Source organism: Vulpes lagopus, chromosome 7 (assembly GCF_018345385.1).
Source record: "Vulpes lagopus strain Blue_001 chromosome 7, ASM1834538v1, whole genome shotgun sequence".
Taxonomy (NCBI): Eukaryota; Metazoa; Chordata; class Mammalia; order Carnivora; family Canidae; genus Vulpes; species Vulpes lagopus.
In genome coordinates, this window is record NC_054830.1 from 95,892,871 (window position 1) to 95,919,370 (window position 26,500).

Genomic DNA, 26,500 nt, shown 5'->3' on the forward strand with positions numbered 1-26,500 from the left:
TTCAGACTGTGTAAATCTAAAAATATATGTGCTGTACATGTTATTAAAATATGCTTATTTTCTTTACCTATAGTTTATCAGCAATGCTGATTCAGTGTGTGTGTGACTGTCTGTGTGTGCCTGTGCACACAGAAAAGACACTTTTCTTGAAATGATTTTCTTGAAGCCAACAGTTTCAAGGAATACTAGTTTCAGTATACACAGTAAGCCAGCTTTTGTTTTACTACAGGTAAAAGTTTGTCCATTTTAATCAAATATGCAGAATTCTGTATAAAGAGGTTTTTCTGTATTGTGATTATTTTAATTTCTAAGAAAAAATTGATTTAAGTCATGAAAAGGATTGTTTGGGTCTATTTTTTTTTATTTCAAAGTTTTCTGTAAAAATATTAAAACTATAGAATTTACCACATCATTTCTTTAAATACTAGAAAAGACTGAATAGCTAGCAGGTTTCAAAACTGAGTTACTGAGATATAACCATCAGTATTATTTAACTACAACAAAACTTGTAGCAATGTCTCATGAATACTGGAGTTTAATAATCTAGTCTTGTGTCTTCTAGAGGTAAATTAGGAAGTAGGGATATAAAACTCTTTGTCTTTTGTATGAGCAAAGTTGGATCTGCTTATATGTAAATCTGTCTGTCTAATACTAACAAAAAGGCATCACAGACTGAAGCTAATTTAGATTTAGTGGAACAAAGTATGTTTCGTTTATATTCAAGATAATGATCATTTTACCACATTTTCCTTTCTGCATCTTTCCCATGTTTAAGTAAGATTTTTCAAAAAGGATAATTTTTTCCCATACAATATTTGATAACCTTAAAGGGCATGACTCTTGACTTCTGTAAAGGAAGTTCTTTTTTGAGTTACTTTGATCAGTGACAGATCGAGAATGACCAGAAACCCTTTGCTCATCTTCTGTGTTAATCTCCAGAAGTCTAGAACATTATTTTGCCCATTTTAACCTCATTAAGTATTGTTAAAAGCAGAAAATAGTGTCTGCTTGTGGAAGTTCTTTTTCTTTTTTTAAAATCAGGTTTTAAAAGGTGATTTTTCTATTTTTGTACATATTTTTTACATTTGAGAGACTATCAAATAAAATTCTTTGTACCTACTTCAAGGCATGCAGTAGTCTAATATATTTTGAAATCTTTTCAGACATGAAACTGTAACAGGTAAATGGCTCCAGCCCATGTTTTACACATTATTAGGGGCATTTACCTTTTATTATTGGTGAGGTATATTTAACCTGTTTCAAATAAAATGTAGATCCCTTAATAAGGTCTCTTTTCAGACACAAGTCAAATACTAAGTTAGAATTATAAATGACTCTCTGCATCATTATGTAGTAATTTAGGATTCACCCAATGATGTAACAAAATTAACAACATAATTTCATTGTGAAACTGTGTCTTATTAAAGAACAACTGTCTGACATTCTCTTACAGTTGCTTTATTTAACTTCATGCAAATATTATTAGTAGTGACATTTTTCTATTGTGCATTAGATTCTCTCATTAGCATGATGTGTTAGTTATCACCAGAGAAATCATTTCTTAGGTAGGTGAGGGGCAAACCAAGAAAGCTAAAAATTAAATCAACGATTTACATTAATACTAGAGCGTCTGCTCACCAGAGATATGACAGAGTAAAGCAAACTTTCTTTCTAATATAAAATCTAGCACATTTCAGAGAAATGATAAATAAAATATATTGTAAGAAATATATAATAACATTGCTGGAATCCATTTAAAAGCATGTTTGATGTGAATTTTTCTTCCAGTACTCTTTTAGTTCTTTCTATTCATATAGGCAAACACAGTTTCATTTTGTTGAATCTATATTTTAAAGTGGAAATGGTGGTTTTGTCTGACTTCCTATTTCCCGCCCTCAAATAATTTAAATGTTTATTCACTAACAGTTTATAAGACACATATACAATTTTTCTTAGAAGTCATATGTCTAATTGTATATCATGGTTTGATTCTTCTTTATTGTGTGTATAATACATATTTATTCTAAACTCTATCCTACTCATGTAGATATTCCTTTTAACATGGGATGTATATTCTTATTTAATCAGAGCCCTGAGTAAAGCAGTTGATAGTTAATGGTCTTTGAAAATGACTTTCATTGCCAGGCATCATCCATCCCTAGGTTTCTGCACTTTTCCCTCCCTTTTTACTCCCCTTCTTACAGTTGGTATGTTTTGGTAATCACGTCTTAAATTGACCAAACTTATGGTCTTGATGTGAAAATATTTATATTAGGAAGCATGTAATTTCAGCCTGTTGAATTACTAGGCTGCTACCTACAATTTCAGTTCCCTTCTCTAATTTGAGTGATAATATGTTTTATTTTGAAGTTTCAACTATAGACATATATTCAAATATAATTCCTAACATCCATTCTGACGATGTAATGCTGGAATAGGAATATTTAGGAATATTTGTATGATTGTTAAAACATAAATTGTAGTATAGACAAGTGCTTGTGTGTTGGCCCGTACTTTGTAAGTCTGTGTATAACATGCAGACTTCACTTAACAGATACTGTCTAATTTGTAATGCAGTGGGAGAGTAGTAGGGTCATATTCATGGTATTTGTGTACATGTTAATGCAAGTGAAGCATGCACATATTCAGATGTGTATATATGTTTAAAAAGCCTGTACACAAATTTCAAGTTTATTTTCAACACATTCAGTGAATTTGAACATATAGTAGGCGATCATTTTGAAGTTGTTTTTCTCTTATTTCTGCTAACTTCAAACTGGCACTCTGTGTGTAATTGTTAAAGTCTTGTGCTAAGGTAAATCAAGTAACCACAGTTGAAAAATAAATCCCTACAGGTGCAGATATCTTATCTATAATTGTAGATGTTTTTTTATAATTATATTTATGAGTGTATCTTAATATTCAGTGATAAATCCAATTATTCATGCATGGCTTTATGGAAATCTGATTAATGTAGTGACAGTACAGATTTAGGCTACTACAGCAGCACATCCTCCCACTCCTGTGTCAGGGTTAAGAGCCGCGGCAAATCCTCCCTAACTAATTAGATGCTGAGTAAGGCATCTCTGAGAAGTTGGGGCAAAAGTGAATGGGTCACAGCCAAAGCAGGATTGCAAGGACTCCAGTGATAGTGAAAGCATTCAAGTTTGCCAGGTCGTTGTGACACAGGGAGCTGATTCCAAAGGAACAGACCGTTACAGATAGGGAGCTGGCGTCATCCACTTCAATGAAAAACAAAAATTCTAGCGCTTCTCCCTTCCCACCTTATGTGCATTACACATACTTAAAGAAACTTACATTGGGCATCTACCCATATCAATCTGCAAAGGTTTCGAGAGGATTTTCCTTATAAACATGAATAGCTAATGACTCTGTATAACCTAAGAGGTATTTTCTCAGCTTGGGACTCTTGAGATTGATATATATATATATATATCAAAAAGAATTCAAGAAGAAACTAGAATTTGCTTTAGCTTGTGTCCATAATTTGAATCCTGGTGTTTTAATCCATCTAAGAATTAACTCCTTTTTTTCTCACAGAATATTGGCAGGGAATTTTGTGGTAGTAGGGAGAACAGAGTGAATCGTGGGATGACTTTTTCAGTGAGAAATTTTGTCTGGGACTCCCGCTTGTTATTGTCCAAAGAACATGGAATATAATGGTTCCAAGATTTTCTTTCACATGAGATTTGGGGCCTGGTTTGTTATCTGTGTAGAATGAATTCTTCACCACATGAAAATCCTCTCATACCTCTGTACCTTTCGTAGTATGTTTTTGCCGCTACATAACCACCTTTCTCTAGATCTTGGTCAGGAGATTGTTTGGGGATTGTAGGAAATGATTGATCTCACCTCTCTCTGCCAAAGCTGATGCCATTTTTATTTCCCTGAACAGCAGCTGGCTTCCACATTTTGCTTGGTGATCTTCATCTACTAAAGGATGGGGGCAAGGGGGAGAAAAGGAGTCAAAGACCCTTTCAAGGAACTTTGACATCTATTTTTAAGCTTTGGAGAAATAAAGGAAAAGAGGTATAATTCAGGAATAATGGCCTTCATATCTAGACATACAAGCAAAGCACTGTGTGAAAGAGGGGACTTTTTCTTACAAGGTAAACTAGTAAACAGGCAAGAAGAATAAATTGAAAAAAACATTCTGAGCAACTCAAGCTGTAAGAAAGTTTTAATATGCAGATGACATCCCAAAAATGATGCCTGGGACTGTGACAGTCACAGTACCTCTGTCCCACTGAGCCTGACCTGTACTGCCTTTTCCCTCCCCAGGTTTAAAAGAAAGTTTAGAGAATAGGAAAAATAGAAGTGTCGCTTCTTTTTCAATTTCTGCATTCCCCGTAGGAAGCCTAGCAAATTTCATGGTATACATTCAGACCCTAAGGTGAAGAATTTATAACTGGAGTTCACTTGGATGAGGACTATGTGCAGTGTCATTTTGTTCAAACACTCTGTGTAGCACTTCATGTCACAGAGTCAGAGATAAGGAGAAGAGACGAAGAAGCACTGTATCATTTCTTCATCGCAGAGTCTTCCTGAATGGGAATGCTTGTGGAACAACAATGCATTACTCCAACTGGCTAGCTTAGAAATCAGATTCTTAGCTTATTAATCATCATTCCAATTAAAAAAAAAGAATTGATCCTTTAACAGTGAAATAATATCCTTTTGTTTTTCTTTAATTAAGCCCATCAGTTTTTCATTTCTTCCTGTTAAGAAAATGAAAATAATCTTGAACAGTAGGAAGTTACTCATTGAAACACTGACTCTCTTGAGCATATCTGACATCTTATTTACTCAGTATTTTTGGACTGCAGTGTTATTTTGCTACTGTCTTTAGGGTTTGTGTGTTGTTGAGGGGGAAGGGTTGATTTAAGTCTCATTTCTATTTCATTGGCAGCAATTTAGTTAATGACATAAATACATGGTTAGTCTGTCCTTTCTTCCTGTTTCCATTTCCCAAACACCTGATTTCTTTCTTACTTTATTCTCTTTCACTTTTTCTCTCCTTTTATGAATTTCTCCCCACTTGCACTGGCTCTTTTTATCCTAAGTAAAGAATTGAAATACACCTGAAATGTAACAGTAACCAAATTGACTTTTTTGCCAATACATTATTCTGTTAGAGGTATGGGAGAAGAGGTGCCACCCTCAGTTGTGGTCCTCAGTGTGTAAGTGCTGACAAGAAGACTGTCCCAAGTTTTGCTATGTAAGGGTTCGGTAAGTAAGGGCATGATAAAAACGTCTAACCAGGGGCACAGGCTTATCGTTCAGAGGTGCTGAAAGGCAGCTCAATTTGATCCTTTGCCTGTGTAAGAAAGTACTAAGCTGAAAAGAGATTTTGCTTTTCTATTTTTCTTTTTTTTTTAAAGTTATTCTTGGATTTATGATTTTATACAGTTAGACTTATGTCTGTACAAGAAAGCATATCCTCAGAAGGAAGAAAACATGTAAAGTTTTCCTTCAGTAGGTGGAACGTATGACTCTGAAACAAACTGCAGCTAATAAGAGTTAACAGAAACATTTTAAAAGGGAATTAAAATGATGGCAGAACTAATAGTAATGGATGACATTAGGAAATTGAAATTGAAAACATGCAGTATACATAACAGGAGGATTCACCACTGTTTTTAAATAAATTTTAACTCCTTGTCTTACATGGCAGAGAGATTGTTAAAATTGACAAGATTAAAAAATATTATTCTATATGGGAAAGACATAGCTTCCAGTATTATACCTGCTGTGCTTTTGTGTGACTGTCATGAATTTTTCAACTTTATTAAGGAGTTTTTAAGTTTCTATTTGTTCTCTAGACAGTTCTTTAGGACCCATATTTGATGATCAGGGAGCCTGAACTGAGGGGTTTGAAAAGAAAAATTTTAGGATAATGAATATTTTACATGCCAAAAATAAATTGCTTTCAGCTGGCTTAATATAATAACAAAACCAATATTAAAATGAGTACCTCCATTAGCAGGGTTTTAATAATGTTTTTTTTTCCTTCTTTTAAAATTTAAGCAAGAAAGATTTCATTGACTTAAATCATTAGGATGGCTGTTTGGGGTACCTAATCAGGTATAGGTAAAGAAAGCTGGCCACTCCTGTGCCCTCTGCCAGTGCTAGAGGGCAGTGGACATGACTGGGAGGCCACTTGTGAGATATGGGCAAAAATTATATGCTAAGTATATTCATGAAAGGGTCCCTTGGGGATCCCTGGGTGGCTCAGTGGTTTGGCACCTGCCTTTGGCCCAGGGTGTGATGCTGGAGTCTCACGTCAGGCTCCTTTCATGGAGCCTGCTTCTTCCTCTGCCTATATCTATGCTTCTCTCCCTCTCTCTCTCTCTCTCTCTCTCTCTCTGTGTGTGTGTGTGTGTGTGTGTGTGCGTCTCATGAATGAATAAATAAAAAATCTTAAAAAGGGGGGAGGGACACCTGGATGGCTCAGAGGTTAAGTGTCTGCCTTGGGCCCAGGGCATGATCCTAGAGTTCCGAGATCCAGTCCCACATAGGGCTCCCTGCATGGAGCCTGCTTCTCCCTCTGCCTGTGTTTCTGCCTCTCTCTCTCTCTCTGTGTCTCTCATGAATAAATAAATAAAATCTTTAAAAAAAAAAAAAAAAAAAAAGAAAGGGTCCCTTGAGTGAGAATGCCTACAAACATTCTTTGTTGACCTTTTGTCAAAACCTAAGTCAGCTAGGTTATCTGCTGCTTTATCTAATATTGCCTTTTTTTTTTTTTCTTTTTTTAGGGAAGGTATAAAATTAGAGTACCAGAAAGAACCCAAATCAAGGCCTCCTCTAGACTTTGTGGAAAGACTTACTAAGTTGCTATGAAACGTACTTAAAAATTCATATTGTTACATAGTAGTGCATTTATATATAGTACATAGACATGCAGAAAGTGTACACTTGTCCATTGGTTGTGAGAATCAAGTGATTTATTTCTAGTTTTGTTGAGGATTTGTTAATGGTTGCCTCGGATGCAATGAGTGTGTGGATGGCTCCTCTCCCCCTTCCCCCCCCTTATAGGAATTTTAAGAATCTCATTGTAATGATTCCTAACACCTTGTAGCTTTCTGGTCCTTGAGCATAGCTTTTTGGTGAAGCTCAGTGTCATTCATTTGGAAATAGCTTGATTGATTCTTATTTTAAATCAATGACAAACTATAGTTCTCCTCATACAAGTCAAAACTAAACTTGGGTTAGAGACACCAAGATGAGAGTCTTTGACTCAAACTTCAAATGTCTCCTTGTTTTCCTTCCTTGCCACTTTTTTTTTTTTCTCTTGAGCAACTGTGGAAAGTAATCATGAAACTGAATAAATCTTAAAATATGTTACCAATTCTATTATCTACTAAATAGAGCTCATTGGGGGAAATAGTTTTTCTATTTTTACTTTATTTTTGACATTTATCATAAATTAAGTGGAAAAGGGTAGAGTTGGAAGTCCAACATCTGGGAGAGCTTGTTTCAGTAGCCAGCCTGGAAGCCTGAACCCTGGCTTCATACAGGTGAGACATGTTATGGGAATAAAGGCCTTATGCATTTAATGAACCCTGCCTGCCTGTCAGCTTGGTTTTTCATGCACCATTGTTGTTCAAATAAGAAAAAGAGAGTGTTCACAGCCTGTGGTGAGATTAGAGTAATGAAAATGAAGTGTTAATCTGTTGATAGCAAGCACATCTCATATCCTGCATCCTGGGCCACATTCATGCATGTATAATATATTCCAGGTTTTCTCATGGTCAGAGAAGCTTGGATGTTCATTATATTAAAAACACCCTTTTGGTAAAAGTGAGAAGTTGGTTATTTTAACTTGTGCAAACAATTTATTTTTAGTAATTTCTCAATAAACCAGCCAGTCGGGGCAGCCCGGGTGGCTCAGAGGTTTAGTGCCACCTTGATCCCAGGGCCTGATCCTGGAGACCCGGGATCCCGTCCCATGTCAGGCTCCCTGCATGGAGCCTGCTTCTCCCTCTGCCTGTCTCTGCCTGTCTCTGCCTGTCTCTCTCTCTCTTTGTCTCTCATGAATAAATAAATAACATCTTTAAAAAAAATAATAAATAAATAAAATAAACCAGCCAGTCAAACCTGCCTTCTGAGTGTTCTGATAACCCACTGTTCTTTAGATGTCAGTAGTCCTGTACTTTTTTTTTTTTAAAGACAAATGCAGAATGCTGACCTGAGCCTCAACATAAGCCTATTTTATAGAAAGAAGGAAGGAGTTAAGTGAGCACAGTATCTTAATCTCCAATACAACACAGGTTAAATAATATTAAACACTCATCTCATACTTCATTTTTCATCTTAAAACAATAAAGTGCAAACAAAAATAACAAAATCAGGAGTCTTCTAGAACTGCTTTATGTAGTTATAGCTGCCTTGAGGAGACCAGTATAAAGCTTTGGTCATCATGGGTGGGAATTACTGTGGTTTTTCATAGAATTCCCTTTCTAAAATGTTACAGTTGACCAGTCAACATGAATGTAACGAATTATACTTTACCTAGTATTCTTGTTTTAGTTTTTTGCCTTTTTTTTTTTTGTTTTACATTTTATCATTTTTGGGGGTGCCTGGGTGGCTCTGTTGGCTAAGCATCTGCCTTTGACTTAGGTCATGATCCCAGTGTCCTGGAATCAAGCCTGGCATCTGGCTACTTGCTCAGCAGAGAGCCTGCTTCTCCCTTTCCCTCTGCCCCTACCCTATGTCTCCTGCTTGTGATCTCTGTCTCTGTCTCTCTCTCAAATAAGTGAATAAAATCTTTTAAAATTTTTTTAAAAAAAGAATTTTATCAATTTTCTAAGTAGGCTCCATGCCCAATGTGGGGCTTAAACTCATGACCCTGAGATCAAGAGTTGCCACCGACTGTGCCAGCCAGGCACTCCTGTTTTTTTGTCATTTTACAATCGAGGGGTTTTAATTTTTTTTTCTAGAGCTATTTAACAAAGAAAGAGATTAAGTTTAGTCTTAGATTATATCAAGATGTAAAGAAAATAATGTGAACATTTATATGCATGCTGTCCCATAGGATCATCTCTTTAAGAAGTACCTTAAGAGATGGTTTCAAAAGAAGTGTAAAAAGGGGCGGGGAGCGGTATATTAATAATTTGAGTTCCAGGTGTCTGCTTCTAATTGCTAAAATTTCAAACATAATGGATATTAAGGAAAAGTACTTCCCATAAGGAATATATCATATTGTTGTTCAGATATCAGGCCGAACACTATATTTATTGAGCTCATACTTAGGGTATTTTTTTCTTTTCTGATTTCAACTGGGAGTTAAGGAATTAGTATGATCATTGTGATTTTGTGAACTATTAAAGTTAAGTTGATAAGAGTCAAGAAAATTTGGGGATTAAAGTCTGATTGTGATGTAAATTTGGCATATATTCAAGGATTACTTTTTAAAGGTGAAAATGTAAGAAAAATGCTTCCCTCTTAGGAAGGAAACACCTAACTAAAAACGAATCTTTCAAGAATGTAGGCCAAAGAGGAAATATAATTTCAAAACACTATACCAAACTTGATGTAAATTTTACTTTTTATGTAATTGTGTTATGAACTATTTAGTGCATTGCTGTATTTGTCCAGTACATCAGAGATAGCCTGTTAGTGTAGTTGAAGGAAAAAGGTTTTCTTTCTTTCTTCTGCTAATACAGTGTGCTCCTAATTTGAAAAATCCACTAATAGGTAGAAATACTGTGTTGCTGTGATTCATTGGAAATAGTGAAATATAAAAGATTTTCTTCTTGTACTTCATTTCAGTTAAAAAAGAAAAGCAAATAGGAATGCTTGGTGACTTTGTCATAAACATCTGCTTTTAGGTAATAATCATTTTTAAAGAAATATGACATGATTTTGGGGGTCATTTGAACCTGCAATAATGTCTGTTTAGTTTAAATATATGAATGCCATATTGTGGCATACATGTGGAGCCAGTAAAGATGAGTATTTGCTACAATGTTAATGCATCCTACATGTTGATTTTTAAAATTTACCTTGAAGCTATATTCTATTTTCACATTAGGGTCAGTTTTCACTTAACTACATGATCATTCTAGAAAGGAAGTGCAGAAGTGTTAACATGTGAAGGAACAAAATGGATACATAGATCTGGGCAGTAGTTTAACGTGAACATCTTTTCTGGGCTGTAGAGAAGCATGTGGTTGATTGAAAACCAGTGTAAATCTTTGTCAGACTACTCACTATATAAGACAACATCATCAGTTCTGGATTTGCTTTTTAAAACTATTTTAATTATGAAAATGACTTTGCATTTGTGTTTTATCAAACAAGTGTGTTTTGAGATTCTGCTACCCACTGTCTTACATTGGTTAAGCCCATGAGATATGTATTTTTAAATCTGTTCCTAGATGCCCCCCCCCCCTTTTTTTTCTTCCACAAGCTCCACAAACTGTCTTTGGAGTAGTGTGACATTTTAATTTCAGTAGTTGCCTAAAAGGGCATATGGAGGTAAGGTAAATTAAACAGGTGGAGTGAGTCTTGTGGGGTCTGTGGTGGACCAGAAAGCTCTTCAGCTTTAGCCAGTTGTTACCAGGTAGGAACACAGGCCCAAGTTGGGAGAGGTTCTAACACCTCCTCCTCCTTTCCCTCACCCTTTTCTTTCTCCTCCTCTACCTCGTCTTCCTTCCCTTCCTCCTCTTAACCCTTCTCCTCCACCTGTCTTTTTAAATGAGAAGCCAGAAATCAAGATTTTTATGTGAAATCTCCTGATTTTTAAATCTTGGCAACCTTTTCAAATATTTTTTAAAGTGTGTGGTCCAAACAAAACTGATCTGCAGGCTATATTCAGCCTACTGGCTGCCAGATAGAAACCTCTGTTTTAGATAATATTTTAATGGATGAAGATAATAGTTTCATTGCATGTGATCATTCATCTTGGGAATTCCCCACTTAGATGAACCAAATTCATTTTTTTCCACAATTGAAAAAAAAGATTTGGTAAATATGTTTCTGGTACTGATAGTTTTGAAGTTTAACTCCTCTTCTTATAACCCACAAATAAAAAAAACCTGTGAGCAGAACAAAAAAAAATGGTCAAAGTATTATAATAAAGGTAGGAAAAGTAAGAATTTTAGAATTAAAGAGAAAGTAAGGGAGATTTCTGAACTCTGAAAAGAATCCCATGATTTTTATCAGTCATTGATGTAGATGAAAAGCTGAATTCCACTTATAAAAAGCTTTTCATCTCACCTTTCAGCAGTGATTCTTGGCCCTAAATCTTTGTGGGATTGCTGTAATTTACCAGGCAATTGATTATGATGTCATGAGGACAAGATGGACCACAAGGGGAAACCTTCCCCATCCCAGTTCAGGCAAGGCCAATATTTGATACAAGCTTCAAGAAAACATCATTTATATTGTCTAAGATGAAGTTTTCAGTGTCTATTTAAATTTCTTGAAGGGGCTCTTTAAAAGATATAATCTATTCATAATTGAAATTCTCCAGGCAAATCAGATATCAACATTTTCAAGAGAACAGGTAATTAATTGGTTTGAAATTCAAATTGAAGGTCATCCTGTTATTGATTTTTGTGGGAACAGGAAACAAGAGCATCTTGTTAAAATGATCTGCCAATGGGGCCTAGGTATGCCTAGGTTCTGTCTAGGGCCTTGTTGAGCAGCATCACTGGACAGTATCAGACACCAATCAGAAGGGAGTCATTCCCGATGTTAACATAATAAGCTGTTGGTTGGCTTCCAAAACTGCACAGAAGAACTGAACTAGACAAAAGATCAGAGATTAACAGTTTGTTTTACTCTAAGTCAGGTATTTCAAATCAAGTGACTGGTGCAGCTTGTTACGAAGCATCTGTACATGTGTCTGAATGACGTTGGTATGCCATGTTCAAGTTCATGTCAACACAGCTGTGACTTACTACTTTCAGAAACCTTTCAACTGGGAATTAGATAAGAAATATCTTTAATACAAGAGGAGGAGAGCACTGAAGTAAAGAGGGTGGTGGAGAATAAAAGAAAAATACACTCTAGATGCTATTAATTTTTATAAAATGACATTTGTGCTTTATATTTGTTTTGTTGTTCCATATTTGCATCTATTTTAAAGCAATAATTTCTCTCTATGCTGTGTTTATACTTTTTGAGAATGGTATAATGTGAAGGTAACATGAACGAAGTGGGTGGTGATCATTATGCCTTTCTAAACTGAAATAAGTATTTTAATTTAAGCTGTGCTAAACAAGTTGGAAACTTAATACAGCTTCTTGTGGTTTAAAGTAAAATTCTTAAAAAAAAAAAAAAAAAAAAGGAGGGTGGGGGAAGCAAACCTTCAATTCTAAATACCCTGAAGCTGTTAATTCAGTTATTTCCAGGTTGACATAGTTTTGTGTAGGCATGACAGTGGCACCAACCATCTACATTAAGCCTTAACATTCCACAGAACCATTTCAAGTTTATTATGAGCTTCAAAGCGTGCTCATCCCTAAGAGAATATCAAGTTTAAGCATGTCACTTTGCCATAGTCACAGTTAACTTTCTTAAATCAAAAAGTACTTTTCTTGAGTCAAAAAGGCTGATTTTCTATAGGTGATCCTTGAAGAAATTTCTCAGTTCTGTAAAGAGTCATTTTTCTGACCCATGTTGCTGTCCTCTTGAGTTCTATCGATCCATCCCAGTAGTAGTGGTTGGAAACTATCTCAAATAAAGCAGGACTTATCACAATTTGTTTGAAACTCTGAGATGATGTCAACATTCTTTTTCAGCTTTATTTCAAGAGTTTGTCATTGATCCCATTTTAGCAATTCACAGTTGGGTTTTCATTGCAGTATTTAGAAATGGAGCTGAGGAGGAAAACGATGCTCATGTTTTTTTCCTAATAGCTGGGAGTTTTACAACACAGAAGGCTAGTGCTCTGGGAGAGAACATGGGGCTCTTCAGCCCGATCCTCATGGTGCACTGTTTCTCTTTGTAGGGAAAGCAGCTCCATTTCAGAATATGAAATGCCTACCCTTTTGGAGTCCCCTGGTCTTTGGTTCCTAACTCAGTTAATAAACCATCCCTGTCTATACCTTGCATCTCAGAGATGGAACTTGACGGACTAGTCAGCATTGCAAAGGTCATCCTAAAGCTATTGGCAGAATACACTGCCCTTTGTTGCTCAATGATGATAATGCTACTGTAGCAGTTAACTGGGTGCATTAGATGGAGCTACTTTTCCAGAATACCAAATTATCTATTTATTTCATTTAAACACCTGATAGAATGCCCATTCACAAGCTGTCTCAAGTGTGTTTTCAAAAGGGATCTTAACAATACTGGAAATATCAGTGCTTTGGCCACAGGAGGGATAACATACAGAGTGTGTACGTTTGTATGTTTTGCTTCAGTGAAAATACTTCTAAATTATACTCATATTGCCTGAAGTGAATAATTTTTTAAAAGATTTCATTTATTTATTCATGAGAAACACAGAGAGAGGCAAAGACACAGACAGAGGGAGAAGCAGGCTCCCTGCGGGGAGCCCAATGTGGGACTGGATCCCAGGACCCAGGGATCATCAGGACCTGAACCAAAGGCAGACGTTCAGCCCCTGAGCCACCCAAGTGTCCCTGAGGTGAATAATTTTCCAACAAATTTGGAAGTCCAAGCTATCCCAAAATGATTAATAATGTTAGTCTTCTGTTAGTGTATCAATATTAAAATTATGTTATAAATTGACTTTTCTAAAAGAAAAATATGAAGTTTCATTTCCTTTCATATTGTTCTCCAGAAATATAAAATGCGGAAATTAAGCATAGTGCAAAAGTGGGCTTTGCCGTATTTTTATGTATGCAAATTTACTTCACAATTTACTGAAATATTAAATTGTATTCAGAATTATAGAGGAATGATTAATAAAATGATCAAGCTATTTATTTGAGGCAGGGGGACTGTACTTGAAGTAGTTTGTATTTTGCATGCTTACATTAATTTTTGTGGCACCAGCACAGTCTTGATACAATCTCTAGTACACAGGTAGCATCTTTGCTTTATTTCTCATTTAAATAAAAATGAGTAAAGATCCAAAATGTTAAGGTGCTAATGACTTTCATTAATGATCTTCACTTCACTACCTGTATGTACTTTGGACAAACTGCTTTCCCACTCATCCCTCCCCCAGTTGTCTTTGGTCCTAATTGGATTGGCTAAGCAATTGAGGCATTTAGAATTACTTCCTCCTTGGTTTCAAAATGAATAAGTGAAGACCCAGAGAAATCGCTTTAATTTACCTTTCAGTATCTTTGAATAGAGCAGATTCTGTCCTGCCTTCCTTTCATGCATTCATTCAGTTTCTTATTGAGCTAGGTAAGCACGTCTAAAGTGGAATATATTCCCTCTCTCTCCAAAATAATAGAATGAAATCAGTGTTCAATTAATTTTGTTGCAGTAATTCAACACTCAAAGGTAACTAAATGATTTCAAATAGGATGATGGTTGGCATTAAGTTCAGACGCTGTACAGTATTTGAAAACAAAGTATAGTGACAGTTTTGTTGTGGGTTCTTTGTGACTTAAACATTCGTTGAAAGGACTTTTCTTTTAGAGGTATGTTTATTTTAGAATAATAATCATTTCATGCTGTTCATTTTTTTTTTCTAGTTGACCCATTCTCCAGACCTTTAAAAACGTTTTTAAGTGGATGTAAATTCCATTTTAATTAGGCCAGTGCAATCTAATACTGCAACTAGCCGACAATAGAAGAAACATGCTGGAAGTTAATACAACCCAAATCAACCATAGCCAGATAATTCCCCTGATCTTCGTAACAACCCCCTTCCCCACCTCCACAATTAAATGACCCTGTTGTTCTGGAGTTTCAACAAGACATTTAAGGTTCATTTAAAAAAAATGATCATCCTTTACAGGATTCTTTGCTCTTGCATTTCTTTCTTTCTTTCCCTTGCCACACAGCTGTCACTGGTATAGGAGAAAGATTGGGGGGAGGGGAAGAGGAGGAAGCCCTGTTCAAATCGTGTCACGTAGCACTAATTCATCTGCTCTCATTAGAGGGAGCGAGGGACAGCAGTGATGGCCAAGAGCTGCACTCCACACATGACACGCGAACAGTTTGGGGAATAGAAAATTGCTTTCTCAGGAAGCCCAGCCAATTAAGGACTTGACCATATTGAATGTCAAGTGTTAATTTAGGTTTTTCTTCATTTTCCCAGTAGTAATGCGGGTCCTGTGATGAGCAAATACATGTCAAGTAAAAGTTGATTGCATGAAGGACCCGGGTATTATATGTCACTGACAAGTCACAAATGTACTGAAGTCTTTTAACCCCTTAGGTGAGTGAGGTGGGGGAGGGTTCTGGGAGAATGGGATTAATGGTACCAATAATGATAAGAATAGTTTACACAGGGATAGCTGGGATGGGACAGACAGCAATGGTAATTCATGCAAAGTCCAGGGATAGGACAAATCCTACTCTTAGGGCATAGAGGCCCTGGAAATGCATACAGTATGATCCTTTCCTATTGAAAGGATACTGCCTAGGATATATATTCTGTCTCCTCTAAGATTTTTTGAAAAGGGAATGTAGTGTACTCCATGGTCTTGACCCAGGAAATTCCTTATTAATTATCTCCTCTGAAAGAAATAAAACATTCATTAAATAATGATACTATTTTGGACGTTTTAATTCGTTGGCTTGGTGCAGCTGTAAAAATTCTGTTTATAATTTCAGTTTCTAATCAAGTATGCATTTTAAAAAGTGACTTTGTGTAATGCTATGTCATAGAAAAGATGCAGAACATAAGATTGAAAGAATGTTTGTTTTCTGTTGTAAGTACCTCTGTTGGTGATGTTTAGCCAATAGAAACTGGTAGAAGGTCCATCATTGTCTTTCATTCCTTTTGTGCCCAGTTGTAGAGGGGAAGATATTCAAGCTTCAGTGAGTGAGGTAACTTCACCTTTTTTAAAACTAAATGTTGAATGTTGCCCATCATGTATAGCATCTCATTTCCATTCATCAGCATTTATTTACATATGAATGTCTCAAAAAGGAGAATGTCTGTTTCTGTGCAGTTGTACAAGTTGCAAATAAAAATACCCAACAGTTTACTGCTTTGTATAATTTAAAGTCTTAAAGTGAAACTCAGAACAGTTCCAGTTCAGTCATTTGTGTTCTTTATATGTAGGACCACTTTCCCCCTTAATATCTTTGAAGAAGTGATCGTAATTAAAACACTTTTTTGAAAGTTAGTCCCTTCTGTTTATTTCCAATTTTCAGACACTTCTCTTTGTGTGTTGACAGAACTTGCACCTTAAAAACTTAAGTCTGGTAATGCTTTAATTTTGGCAGCAAAATTCCAACAGAATCTCTCCCAGGTTAGAAATACTCTAATGATGCTATCATTATATTAAAAGTGAGCTAAGTTTACATTAAGGAACAATTTGGTAACAATTCCAAGAATTTGATGTCTAATAAAATAGGTTTTTCTTAAGAAAGGAACATTAGAGTAGGATGTAATGTCAGTTAACATCTCCCCTCCCTGTATCAAACCTAACCAAATAGAATAAGCTTAGCTTTCCCTTCCTTTCCTATTTTTATAAGTTCTGTCTATGGAACTCTGGTGGCATGGTGAGAGTACTGTTTAATTACAGTCCCATTGTCAGCAGCTTCTCTTCCACTGGGTGTGCTGAGAGACTTAAGTAAGTTTCTGTAAAGTAAATTCTGATGATGGCAGCTCGGGTTGCTGATTCAAGTTATTCCTTCTCTTCTGTGTCACTTTTGACGGATGGTACCTAATGCAATCAACCACAGACCAAGAAAGCCTTTATTTATTTATTTTTTGTTGTTGCATTAGTAACTGAACCATAGAGTTCTCCTCCTCCCTTGAACTCTCCTTCAGATGAAGGAAGAAGGCTCACTCCTTCTTGCCTCGCCCCTACCTTCCCTCCCCTGTACTTCAGCCCAGATAGGAAAGTGAATAGAACTGCAGTACTACCCAGGACAGGCTTTACCTAAACCTTCTTTTCCCAGTGGTGAAGCTGAAGCTGCCTCCCTTTGCGTGCGTTTTTGATAAATTTAAGAAGTCAAATCGCTGACACAGATAGATAATCCAAGTGTATAGGGTGAAGAGTTATAAATTAACACATTATTCCCTCTTAATGTGAAATACTTGAGAATGCATTTTCTCAGTCCCCTGACATCTACCCAGTGAGGGCTCGCATTGTACTTTTCAAGTGGCATTGATTTGTTAAAGCGCTGAATTAGCATCTCTGGCCAGCTGCTGGATCCACTGTGGTGTTGGGCTCCTATTCTGCCTCTCCCCCCCCCCCCCCAGCCACCCCTTTTCTTCCTTCAGCCTCCCTCTTCTTTTCTCTCCTTTTCTCTGCTGGTTTCCACGTCACTCCTTCCAGCCCTTTCCTACACTCTTTCTCTCTCACTGCCTTTTTGCTTGTAGCTTGCTTTTCTTTCATTCTGCTTTAATCCTACACCATCTTCTTTTTCTTCCTTCCCTTCTCCATCTGCAGATCTGCGCATCTCCTTATCTTTCTTATCTCTGCCTCTGAGGTTTACCTTAATTTAGGGTTAGCGTCTGTTAACTGCCTGAGTGTGAGTGGTGGTTGATTTAGCCAATCCTCTGGCTCCAAGTGGACTCTTGTTAAGAAGAATAAGTTATCATATGAGTGCTTGTGTTCCTTGTAATAGAAGTCAGTGAAAAAAATCTCACCTATTTTGCTTTCTAGAAATTAAAAGGTAGCTTACAAAACCTTTACACTTGTATTTCTAAATGCCGTTTCACATGGTAAGGCTTTCTTTTTAAAGGAAAATGAAAATCACCAGTGGTTATCACAGATTTGATAATCTCAAATGTACTCACCAAAATAAGTTATTATTTCTGTAAAACTTGGGTTTTTACAACTTCTTGCTTTTCAGTGAACTTACTGATAGGACTTTTCTAGAAAGTTCTATGTTGTTGATATAATTTCATATATTTGTGGTATTTGTTTTTTTTTTTTAAATTCTTTTTTTTAAAATTTTATTTATTTATGATAGTCATACAGAGAGAAAGAGAGAGAGGCAGAGACACAGGCAGAGGGAGAAGCAGGCTCCATGCGCCGGGAGCCTGATGTGGGATTCGATCCCGGGTCTCCAGGATCGCGCCCTGGGCCAAAGGCAGGCGCCAAACCGCTGCGCCACCCAGGGATCCCCATATTTGTGGTATTTGTACCATGTTATGGTTTCCTCATTATGATGCATCACTGTACCATCACAGTGAATACATTATAAAATTGGTTGACAATTTGAGAAATAGAATAAGATAGATTATCACTTTCTTGAGTGATGTATCTCAAAATTGCAGAAGTCTTCAAAGGAAATGCATCACAATTGAGAGGATTTAACATGCCTCTTGCGTGTTCACAGACCTTCACTCTTTTCTTTCCTGAATGTTCATCCTAGATACTTTGGGATCACTGTGTTGATTAATTTGATACAAGCAGAAAAAAAAGTGTCTGGATTTAAATGGCAAGTATTCTTTGTAATTTTAATCTCTTACCTTGACTTGATGCTCTCCTCATGTTTAGTAAGTTTCCCAATAAAACAATAAAATTTGATATTTGAATATACATTGATAATAAGTCAGGTAACTTGAAAAAAATCATGTCTTTTTTTGCTGTGTTTTAGTATAGATTAAAATGAGTTTGATTTACATGTTGAAATGGAAATATTTAGCTTAGGCTACCTTAATCTTTGCTTCTCTGTTGGGTTGATCTCTTACTCTCTGTCCCCCAAGTTAAATATAATTCCCCTCCCTTTTTTTTAAGTTAATTGCTGTACTCCTATCTAGAATTAGCATGGTTTGGCTAAGGTGAAGGGATTAGAATGACTTTTCAAGGCATGATAATGTCTGTTTAAAGGAAAGAAAAAGAAAAAATTCTTTTAACTAGGGCTTAAGACTAATTCCAACTACTAAGGAGACAAAAATTACGTTAAAGAAGACAGTTTGGTTTTATTTTATATGTGCATGTTAACTTGCTTAAAGATCATCATTTTGTATTTTAGAGTATTCTCTTAGATGAAATAAGTTGTTCTTCATTTGTTACTGAGAAGGGCACATGGCCTCACCCTAGGAGGTTAAAGCTGGAACACCTTCTCCCTTTTGTAGGGATAATTCACCACTCACCTGGCTGTAGTTCAGGGTTAAGGGCAGGAAGGAAAGACTTGCTGCATTTTAGACCTACCTGTGACTATAGCAAAGAGGAGAAATAAAGACAAAAAAAATAGGGCAATGTTGAAAGTGAAAGTGCCCTATAGGAAAATAGTTAATGATCAGAAAAGGGGAAAAAATGAGTAATCAGAAAAGTGAAAAAAAAAGAAAAGAAAAAATCTGGAAGGTGTACTATAGCAGTGGAAGTTTTAATTAAAACTTTTTAAAACTGAATGTGATTTAAATTTTTAATTTGTTGTACATATAGTTTTGTTTCTTGGTTTGTCAGTTCCTTGGAAGGCAGAAATCTCTGCATAAGTAATAAAGCAACAAATCAATAAATCTAGGAATTTTTTGATCTGATTTGTTGCTTGTTTTGTAATAGCACTTCAGCCACGTGGAATGGTTAAGTGTAGATGTTGTAGAATTCAACCCCTTTGAGTTTTTCCTGTAAGATTCTCAGGAGAAATGAGAATTATTTCTGTTTTTGTATTTTGTAAATCTAAATTAAATGTCACTTAAATGTGAAAGAACCAGCAGCTTTGATAAGTAGTCCCAAAAGCAAACCATTTTGTCAGTAATCATAACCTAATTATGAATGCAAATGCAAAGTTTGTTTTTTAAAAAGTCCTGAACAAACAAAGGAAACAGAAAAACAGACCACTCTGGGACACAGGGAAAAAGCATCCCCACACTTAAACCTACGAGTTTCAGTAGTAGCAGTAATAATAAGAACTTTTGGCATCCTCCCAAATCCTGTTGAGAGGGAGCAGCAAATGGCCTGCGCAGTGTGTGGCTCTGCAGAAGTTCCAGAGTGACACATGCATCACAAGCCGGTCACAATGTGAAGGGTCAAGGGTCATGTTCAAGAGCAGGGTGTTGCTGGACAGGCCTGAGGAAGCAGAGGTGGCCCCTCTGTGCTCAGTGTGTGGGTCTGTGTACTCCTTTCCCGTCAAAGCTGGCCCAGCACGGCCAAAAAAGCGGTTCCTTGGCAGGGTTTAATGGCAGGATGATGTAGTCTGTTGTGACTAGTGCATTCCTTTCAGGTTAAACTAGGGAAATGGCATTGTGTTAAAATTCCAAGTCGCATGAATGTTTTATTGCCACAGTGCATTTAGCCCTCTAGGGGAGTGTGTGTGGCGGCGGGTGGGGGTGGGGGTGACTTAGAGACTCAGGAACTATCAGAAGAACACTTCCCTTGGAAAATTTTACCCACCAGCATGAAGCTGATTTGCTGTGATGGTCACTTAGAAGGGTTTCGCTTTTTCCTAAACTGTGGCTGTTTAAAGTCTTGCAGTCTGGACAATTAACAGCTGAAGAAAATATGACAAGACACACGAAAAGTGGTTGGGAGATAGAGAGGAGGAATGCGCCCGAAAGGAGCTGAGCTGCCTGCTTGTGTAAACTACCCGAGCGAGAGCCCCCTCCCCCGGCCTTGGTCCCTGTCCCCCACCCCCACCCCCTTCCCCAGGCTGTGTTTTGCTGTCTGCCTGAAGGCCAAGAGTGATCTGTTAACCTTGCAGTACTGACCGGGAGGCCACCGCAGCTCATGGTACTGTATGTTACCATTACTACTCCCTCATTCCTTTCACTGGATGATTTGGTTTCCTTTTTTTTTTTTTTTTAATTTTTATTAACCATTTCTCTGTAATAACGGTTTATATTAGTCAGAGGGATACAATTTTGGAATGCAGAAGGTCCAGTTTAAAACAAAACAAACTTAAGTATGGTGCCTGTTTTTTTTCCCCCCTTGGCGTTTAGAAGAGGTAAACTGAACCATTCTAATTCAATTGTAGCCAAAGGTTTCCAGTGTGATTTAAAATCAGGAATTCTGGAAATAGGGCAGTTTAAAAGATGCAAGCCATCTGGGCTGTGGATCTTGTAAAGGGACTTTGTTGTGAAACCACGTCAACATCTTCAGGGTTTTAGGACATTTTCATGCTTTGCAGTTGTCTCAGATATATCCATTTTGTAGGTTTGCCTCTGCCCCAGTCCCTCTCCAGGGGAAACTCTAAAGCCTTCTCATTCACTGTTGAGGCTTATAGTTAGCTGAGGTGTGTATGATTTGATTTTGGTTGTAATAGTGCATATGACATATAACACTCAGGATTGCGTTCATGATTTATCTGACTCCAGCTAATTTATAAGAAATTAAAGTGCGGGTGTATGGAACAGCCTTCTGATTTTACATTGTGACTTGATAAAATATTTATGAGCCTTTTTCCCAATGAATAGGAGAAATACGGATTTCTTTGGGCTTACCTAGATACCATAGGTAAATACCATAATAGTTTGATTTTTGATTTTGAATTGCCTTTCTGTTTCTTTTCACTTTCAACCTTAATACTTTCCCTATTTTTATGTTCTTGTGATGTCTCATTTTCTCTTCCTTAGTAATGCATATATATATATATATACACATATATAGAGTTGTGTATGTGTGTGCCTGTATGTGCACGTACATTTTGATAACTGCCAAGTAGATAGCAAGGAAAAACTTGTAGAGTCGTAAACTGAGGTAGTTTTCTCTTGATAAGTTATTTTTTTAATGTTATGTAATAGAAATTTAACTTGAGAAGATAGTACAAAAAGTAAACTATGGGTGAGTCTGTGTGCCCAATTAGAGTGTTTTGGGTACATGATTTAGATATTTCTGTAAAGTGATGATTTTGTCAAGATAGACCTTCTGCGTTTGACCAGATTAGTGTTATCCATATAGTTGGTTGTTTTTATAAACAGATGGGTTCACGTTATTTATGGGAGGTCTTAAACCAACAAGCAGTCAACTCTGTGACAAAAATCAGGATTTATGTATGGATGTGGCACTCCAAAGTTTAGATGAATTGATTAGATATTTTACCTTATGTCCTAAAAATACATTAAAATTATTATTATCATTGTATTACTCTGTTGGATGTAGTAAAGTGATATTGGGAGTCTTCTGGTGATTTTTGTTTTTAGTTCTGGATTCTAAAGTGCAGTTTTCAGAAGAATATATTTTTTTTAATATTTTATTTATTTATTCATGAGACACAGAGAGAGGCAGAGAGAGAAGCAGGCTCCATGCAGGGAGCCTGACATGGGACTCGATCCCAGGTCTCCAGGGTCACAGCCTGAGCTGAAGGCGGCGCTAAACCACTGGGCCAAGGCGGCTGCTCAGTTTTCAGAAGAATATTAAACTTACTTTGTGCTGAAATTTTTTCTTTCCACTTACAGCCAGTTTCAAAATTCTTTTTTTTTTTAAGATTTTATTCATCTATTCATGAGAGACACACAGACACACACACACACAGAGAGAGAGAGAGAGAGAGAGAGAGAGAGAAAGAGAGGCAGAGACACAGGCAGAGGGAGAAGCAGGCTCCATGCAGGGAGCCTGACGTGACCCTAGATCCCGGGGTTTCCAGGATCAGGCCCTGGACTGAAGGCAGCACTAAACCGCTGAGCCGCCCAGGCTGCCCTCGAAATTAATTCTTTATCCTAATAGTAGAAAAACTCCTTAATAGTGCCAAATTGAGGAGGGGGGAATCTGTCATGTACATTTAGAGTATCTAAAAATATATTTGTTATCCTGATCATGGAAGCAGTTTTTGATTATAAAAAGGATGTGGTTATTTCAACCTTTTCCAATTTGATTTATTACAATTTTCCCTTCATAATCCAAGAGGAAAAGAGTAGCATTACTTTGATATCATGTCTCCCTAATAAGAAAATTAAAGTTGATTTAAGATTTTTTTCCCCTGAAAATCAAACTTTATTAGTATCAATACTTGTGTCAGTGTTTTTCTGTTCCCCTTGGACCCAACATTAGTATTTGGAATTGTAGATCTCGGGGTTGTGAGGGGCATTAAAAGATGGAACCTGAGTTTAGATTCCACTGTTGCAACTTACTAGTCTTTGGGACCTTGTATAAGTCATTTTAGCCATTATTTTCTTAAATTTCAAAATGCGAGAAAGAACTATTAATTTGAGAATTTGTCAGGAAGATGAAATGAGATAACACATGTGAAGCTTTGGTACCAAGTAGATACTGAATAAACTGTAGATCCCTTTCTTTCTGCTTGCTCTGGGAGGCTTGAATTTTGGGGAACAATGAGGTAAATTTAAATAAAATATTTTAATTTCTTAAAGGAGAGATGAGGGATTGGCAGTTTCTTTTCCTTCCTTCCTTTTTTTTTTTTTTTTTTTTGGTTGAGAGTCTTCTTGTGTCATCCATTAGTCTTGCATTTTTGCCACCCTGCACAATTCTCCCCAGGTTGGCGTTTGTCGATGTCAGAACGTTGCTGTTATCTCTGTGGTATCAGTTATTGCTCACTGTAGACTGGAGGCAAAGTTGGCATATTCTCCGAAGTCCTGTATACCTTCGTATATTCATTTCTAATCATGTGCCTGAGTGAAGCTTCTTGCCTTATTATACTCATTATTATTAGCATTTGATAGTAGAACTTGAAGTTTGATTTAAGAGGTAAGACCTGGCTTTGTGAATATTCACTTGTATTCATGGAATTAAGGTCACACTAAATCTAGTAGTGTTTACATCTCTTGGAATTGAGCAGAATAGCAGCAAGCAACATACATCTGTATCCGTGCAATATTTTATCTTCCGTTCCAGTCATGCGCAATGCGTTAAGTGTAGTTAAGGCTTGGGAATGGAACTATTTGTTGAGCAAGATTTTTTTTTTTTAAGATTTTATTTATTTGAGAGAGAGTGAGCAAGAGACAGAGCATGAGTAGGGAGAGGGAGATGCAGATCTGCTGAACAGGGAACCCAATGTGGGGCATGATTCCAGAACCTCGGGATCATGACTTGACTGACTGAGCCACTCAGGTGTGCCCCTAAATGAACTTCTTTTTGGGCTTTTTAATCCTGTATTATGTTTTATCAAAAGTAATTGTATTCTCCTGTGTAGTACTTTAATTTTGTTATAGATGACCTTTGATTAACATTATTATTTTGCTTAACATCTAGTTTCTCTTAGCCAACCTTACTTTGAACATACTGCATCTTCAGATCTAAAATAAATAATTGACTTAACCTTTATTTTCACCTGTTGCTAAGAATAAAAGAATGAGGATTAAAAGCTAATAACTTCACAGCATCTTTTAGCTCATGCAATGTGCTAGACTTAGTACCCATGTTATCTTATTCAGTTACTGAAAAGCATTTAGGGCAGGTATAATTACAGTTGAGGAAATAAAGGTCTAAAATCTGTATTCAACAAAGTTAACTCCAAAGTTTTTGCTTTTTCTTCTGCCTCATTCTTTATCCATCTGTAACTCAAGCCTGCTACCAAAAAAAAAAAAAAAGCAATAGTTGTAGGATCTGCTAGGAATTTTTTTCTTTCAAATTAAATTTTATAAAGAGGTCAATACGTAGAACTAACAAAAATTAGAGGTGATCCAGATGGAAAGGGATACAGCTAGAGTCCTATCTTTTTTTTTTTTTTTTTTGAGTCCTATCTTTAAGGCCGCCACCAGGGATCCATGAACTGTGTGATCAGAAAAACAAAGCCTAATGCTCTGATGCTCCCAAAAAAGGAGACATAGCAAAGCCTCAGTTTCCCCGTCTGGGTATTAAAGGTTTTGTTTATCCTGAACTTGGAGGTGCAATTATGGGGAATTCACAGGAAAAGCTAATCTCTAAATAATTTTATTTTATTTTAAGATTTTATTTAGTTATTCATGAGAGACACAGATTGAGAGGCAGAGACATAGGCAGAGGGAGAAGCAGGCTCCATGCAGGGAGCCCAATACGGGACTTATCCCAGGACTCTGGGATCACACCGTGAGCCAAAGGTAGACAGACGCTCAACCACTGAGCTACCCAGGCATCCCTCTGCAGAATTTTAAAAGAGAATATATCAAAAAGAAAAATAGTGTAGGTTAAATGCCAATGTAAAAAAATTAGTAATGTCAATGTACAGCTTTTCAAATATTAATTTTCAGGGCACAGATTTTGTTTAATCCATAGTAGTGAAATAATTTTACTGTGGAAAAAGTCTTTATATAATGATATAGCATATCTGCAAAAATATGTACATATCATATGTGTGTAAATGTAAAAATGGAGAATATGGATACATTTAACTCTGAGAAAATAATGTAGAAAACACTATTTAAAATAATTTACTGGTAAAGAAATTAATTGACATGGTCATTTTCTAGTATCTTTATAAACCAGAATCTTCAAGTTTTCTAGCTTGTTAAATTTATATGTAGTACTTAATTAGAAATAGAAATGTAATTTCTATTTCATTAGCTGGCATGGTGGGAAGAGTCCTGACTTTGGAGTCAGATGTATCTGCTTTTCAATTTCTTTCTTCTTTCTGTGACTTTGGGAAAGTTCTCTAAACTTTCTGAACCTCCTTTACTTCACTTAGTAATCATGCCTGGGAATTCTGGTACAGAGAGGGTGAGCTGTGTTGGTTGTTATTAGCAATTTCACCTTCTGTTGTTCTTGTGGTTAGTTTTCAAGTCTTATGCAGTGTTGACTTAGTGTCTCTTTATCAGCAGTTCTACTTGGGTCTTAATATTTGTATCATGTATACAGTTGGGCTTTTGCATTACCAGTTTAAAAAACAGATGTGCCAATCTTTTTTTCTTTTTCTTTTTAAGATTTTATTTGACAGAGAGCATGAGCAGGGAGAGCGGCAGGCAGAGGGAGAGGGAAAAGCAGGCCCCCACTGGAGCAGGGAAGCCCAATAGGGGACTGGATCCCAGGACCCTGGGATCATGATCTGAGCCAAAGGCAGAAGCTTAACCCACTGAGCCACCCAGGCGCCCCTACATATGCAAATCTTGCAGAAGCTTACTTTTATTGAGGAAAATGGAGATGGAGAAAAATCTTTCCCTTCTTACTCTTCACTGAGAATCAGTCACTGAGCAGCATAATTCTAAAATCTTATGTGGCTTTTGGGTACTTTATGAACCTTTTTATGGTAACCCTGAAGCAAGACACTGATTGAATTAATACATTTCCATTCAGGGGACTATTCTGTTAACCTCTCTTCCTCTTCCTAACCCACACACACTTTTGTAGGGGACTTTTGCCATATATAGTGGGAATGCTAAGGCCTAGGTTGCTGGTTAATAGTAGGCTTAAGAGCCTTTTTACCGGGACGCCTGGGTGGCTGAGTGGTTTGGCGCCTGCCTTCCGCCCAGGGTGTGATCCTGGAGACCTGGGATCGAGTCCCACGTCGGGCTCCCTGCATGGAGCCTGCTTCTCCCTCTGCCTGTGTCTCTGCCTCTCTTTCTGTGTGTGTCTCTCATGAATAAATAAATAAAATCTTTTAAAAAAAG

General features: G+C 36.7%; 1 protein-coding gene across 13 annotated transcripts in view; it reads left to right on the forward strand.

The window, feature by feature from the left end:
• BNC2 (basonuclin 2) overlaps positions 1-26,500 on the forward strand; it is a 443,558-nt gene that overhangs the window by 151,104 nt on the left and 265,954 nt on the right. Inside the window, exon 1 of one of the 13 annotated variants that reach the window (XM_041761496.1) lies at positions 20,059-20,756. The exons of the other annotated variants lie outside the window; for them this stretch is intronic. Coding sequence (XP_041617430.1) covers positions 20,754-20,756 — 3 coding nt within the window. The 5' untranslated portion in view covers positions 20,059-20,753. Of the gene's footprint in view, positions 1-20,058; positions 20,757-26,500 lie in introns of those variants that run through there. 13 annotated transcript variants of the gene reach the window in all.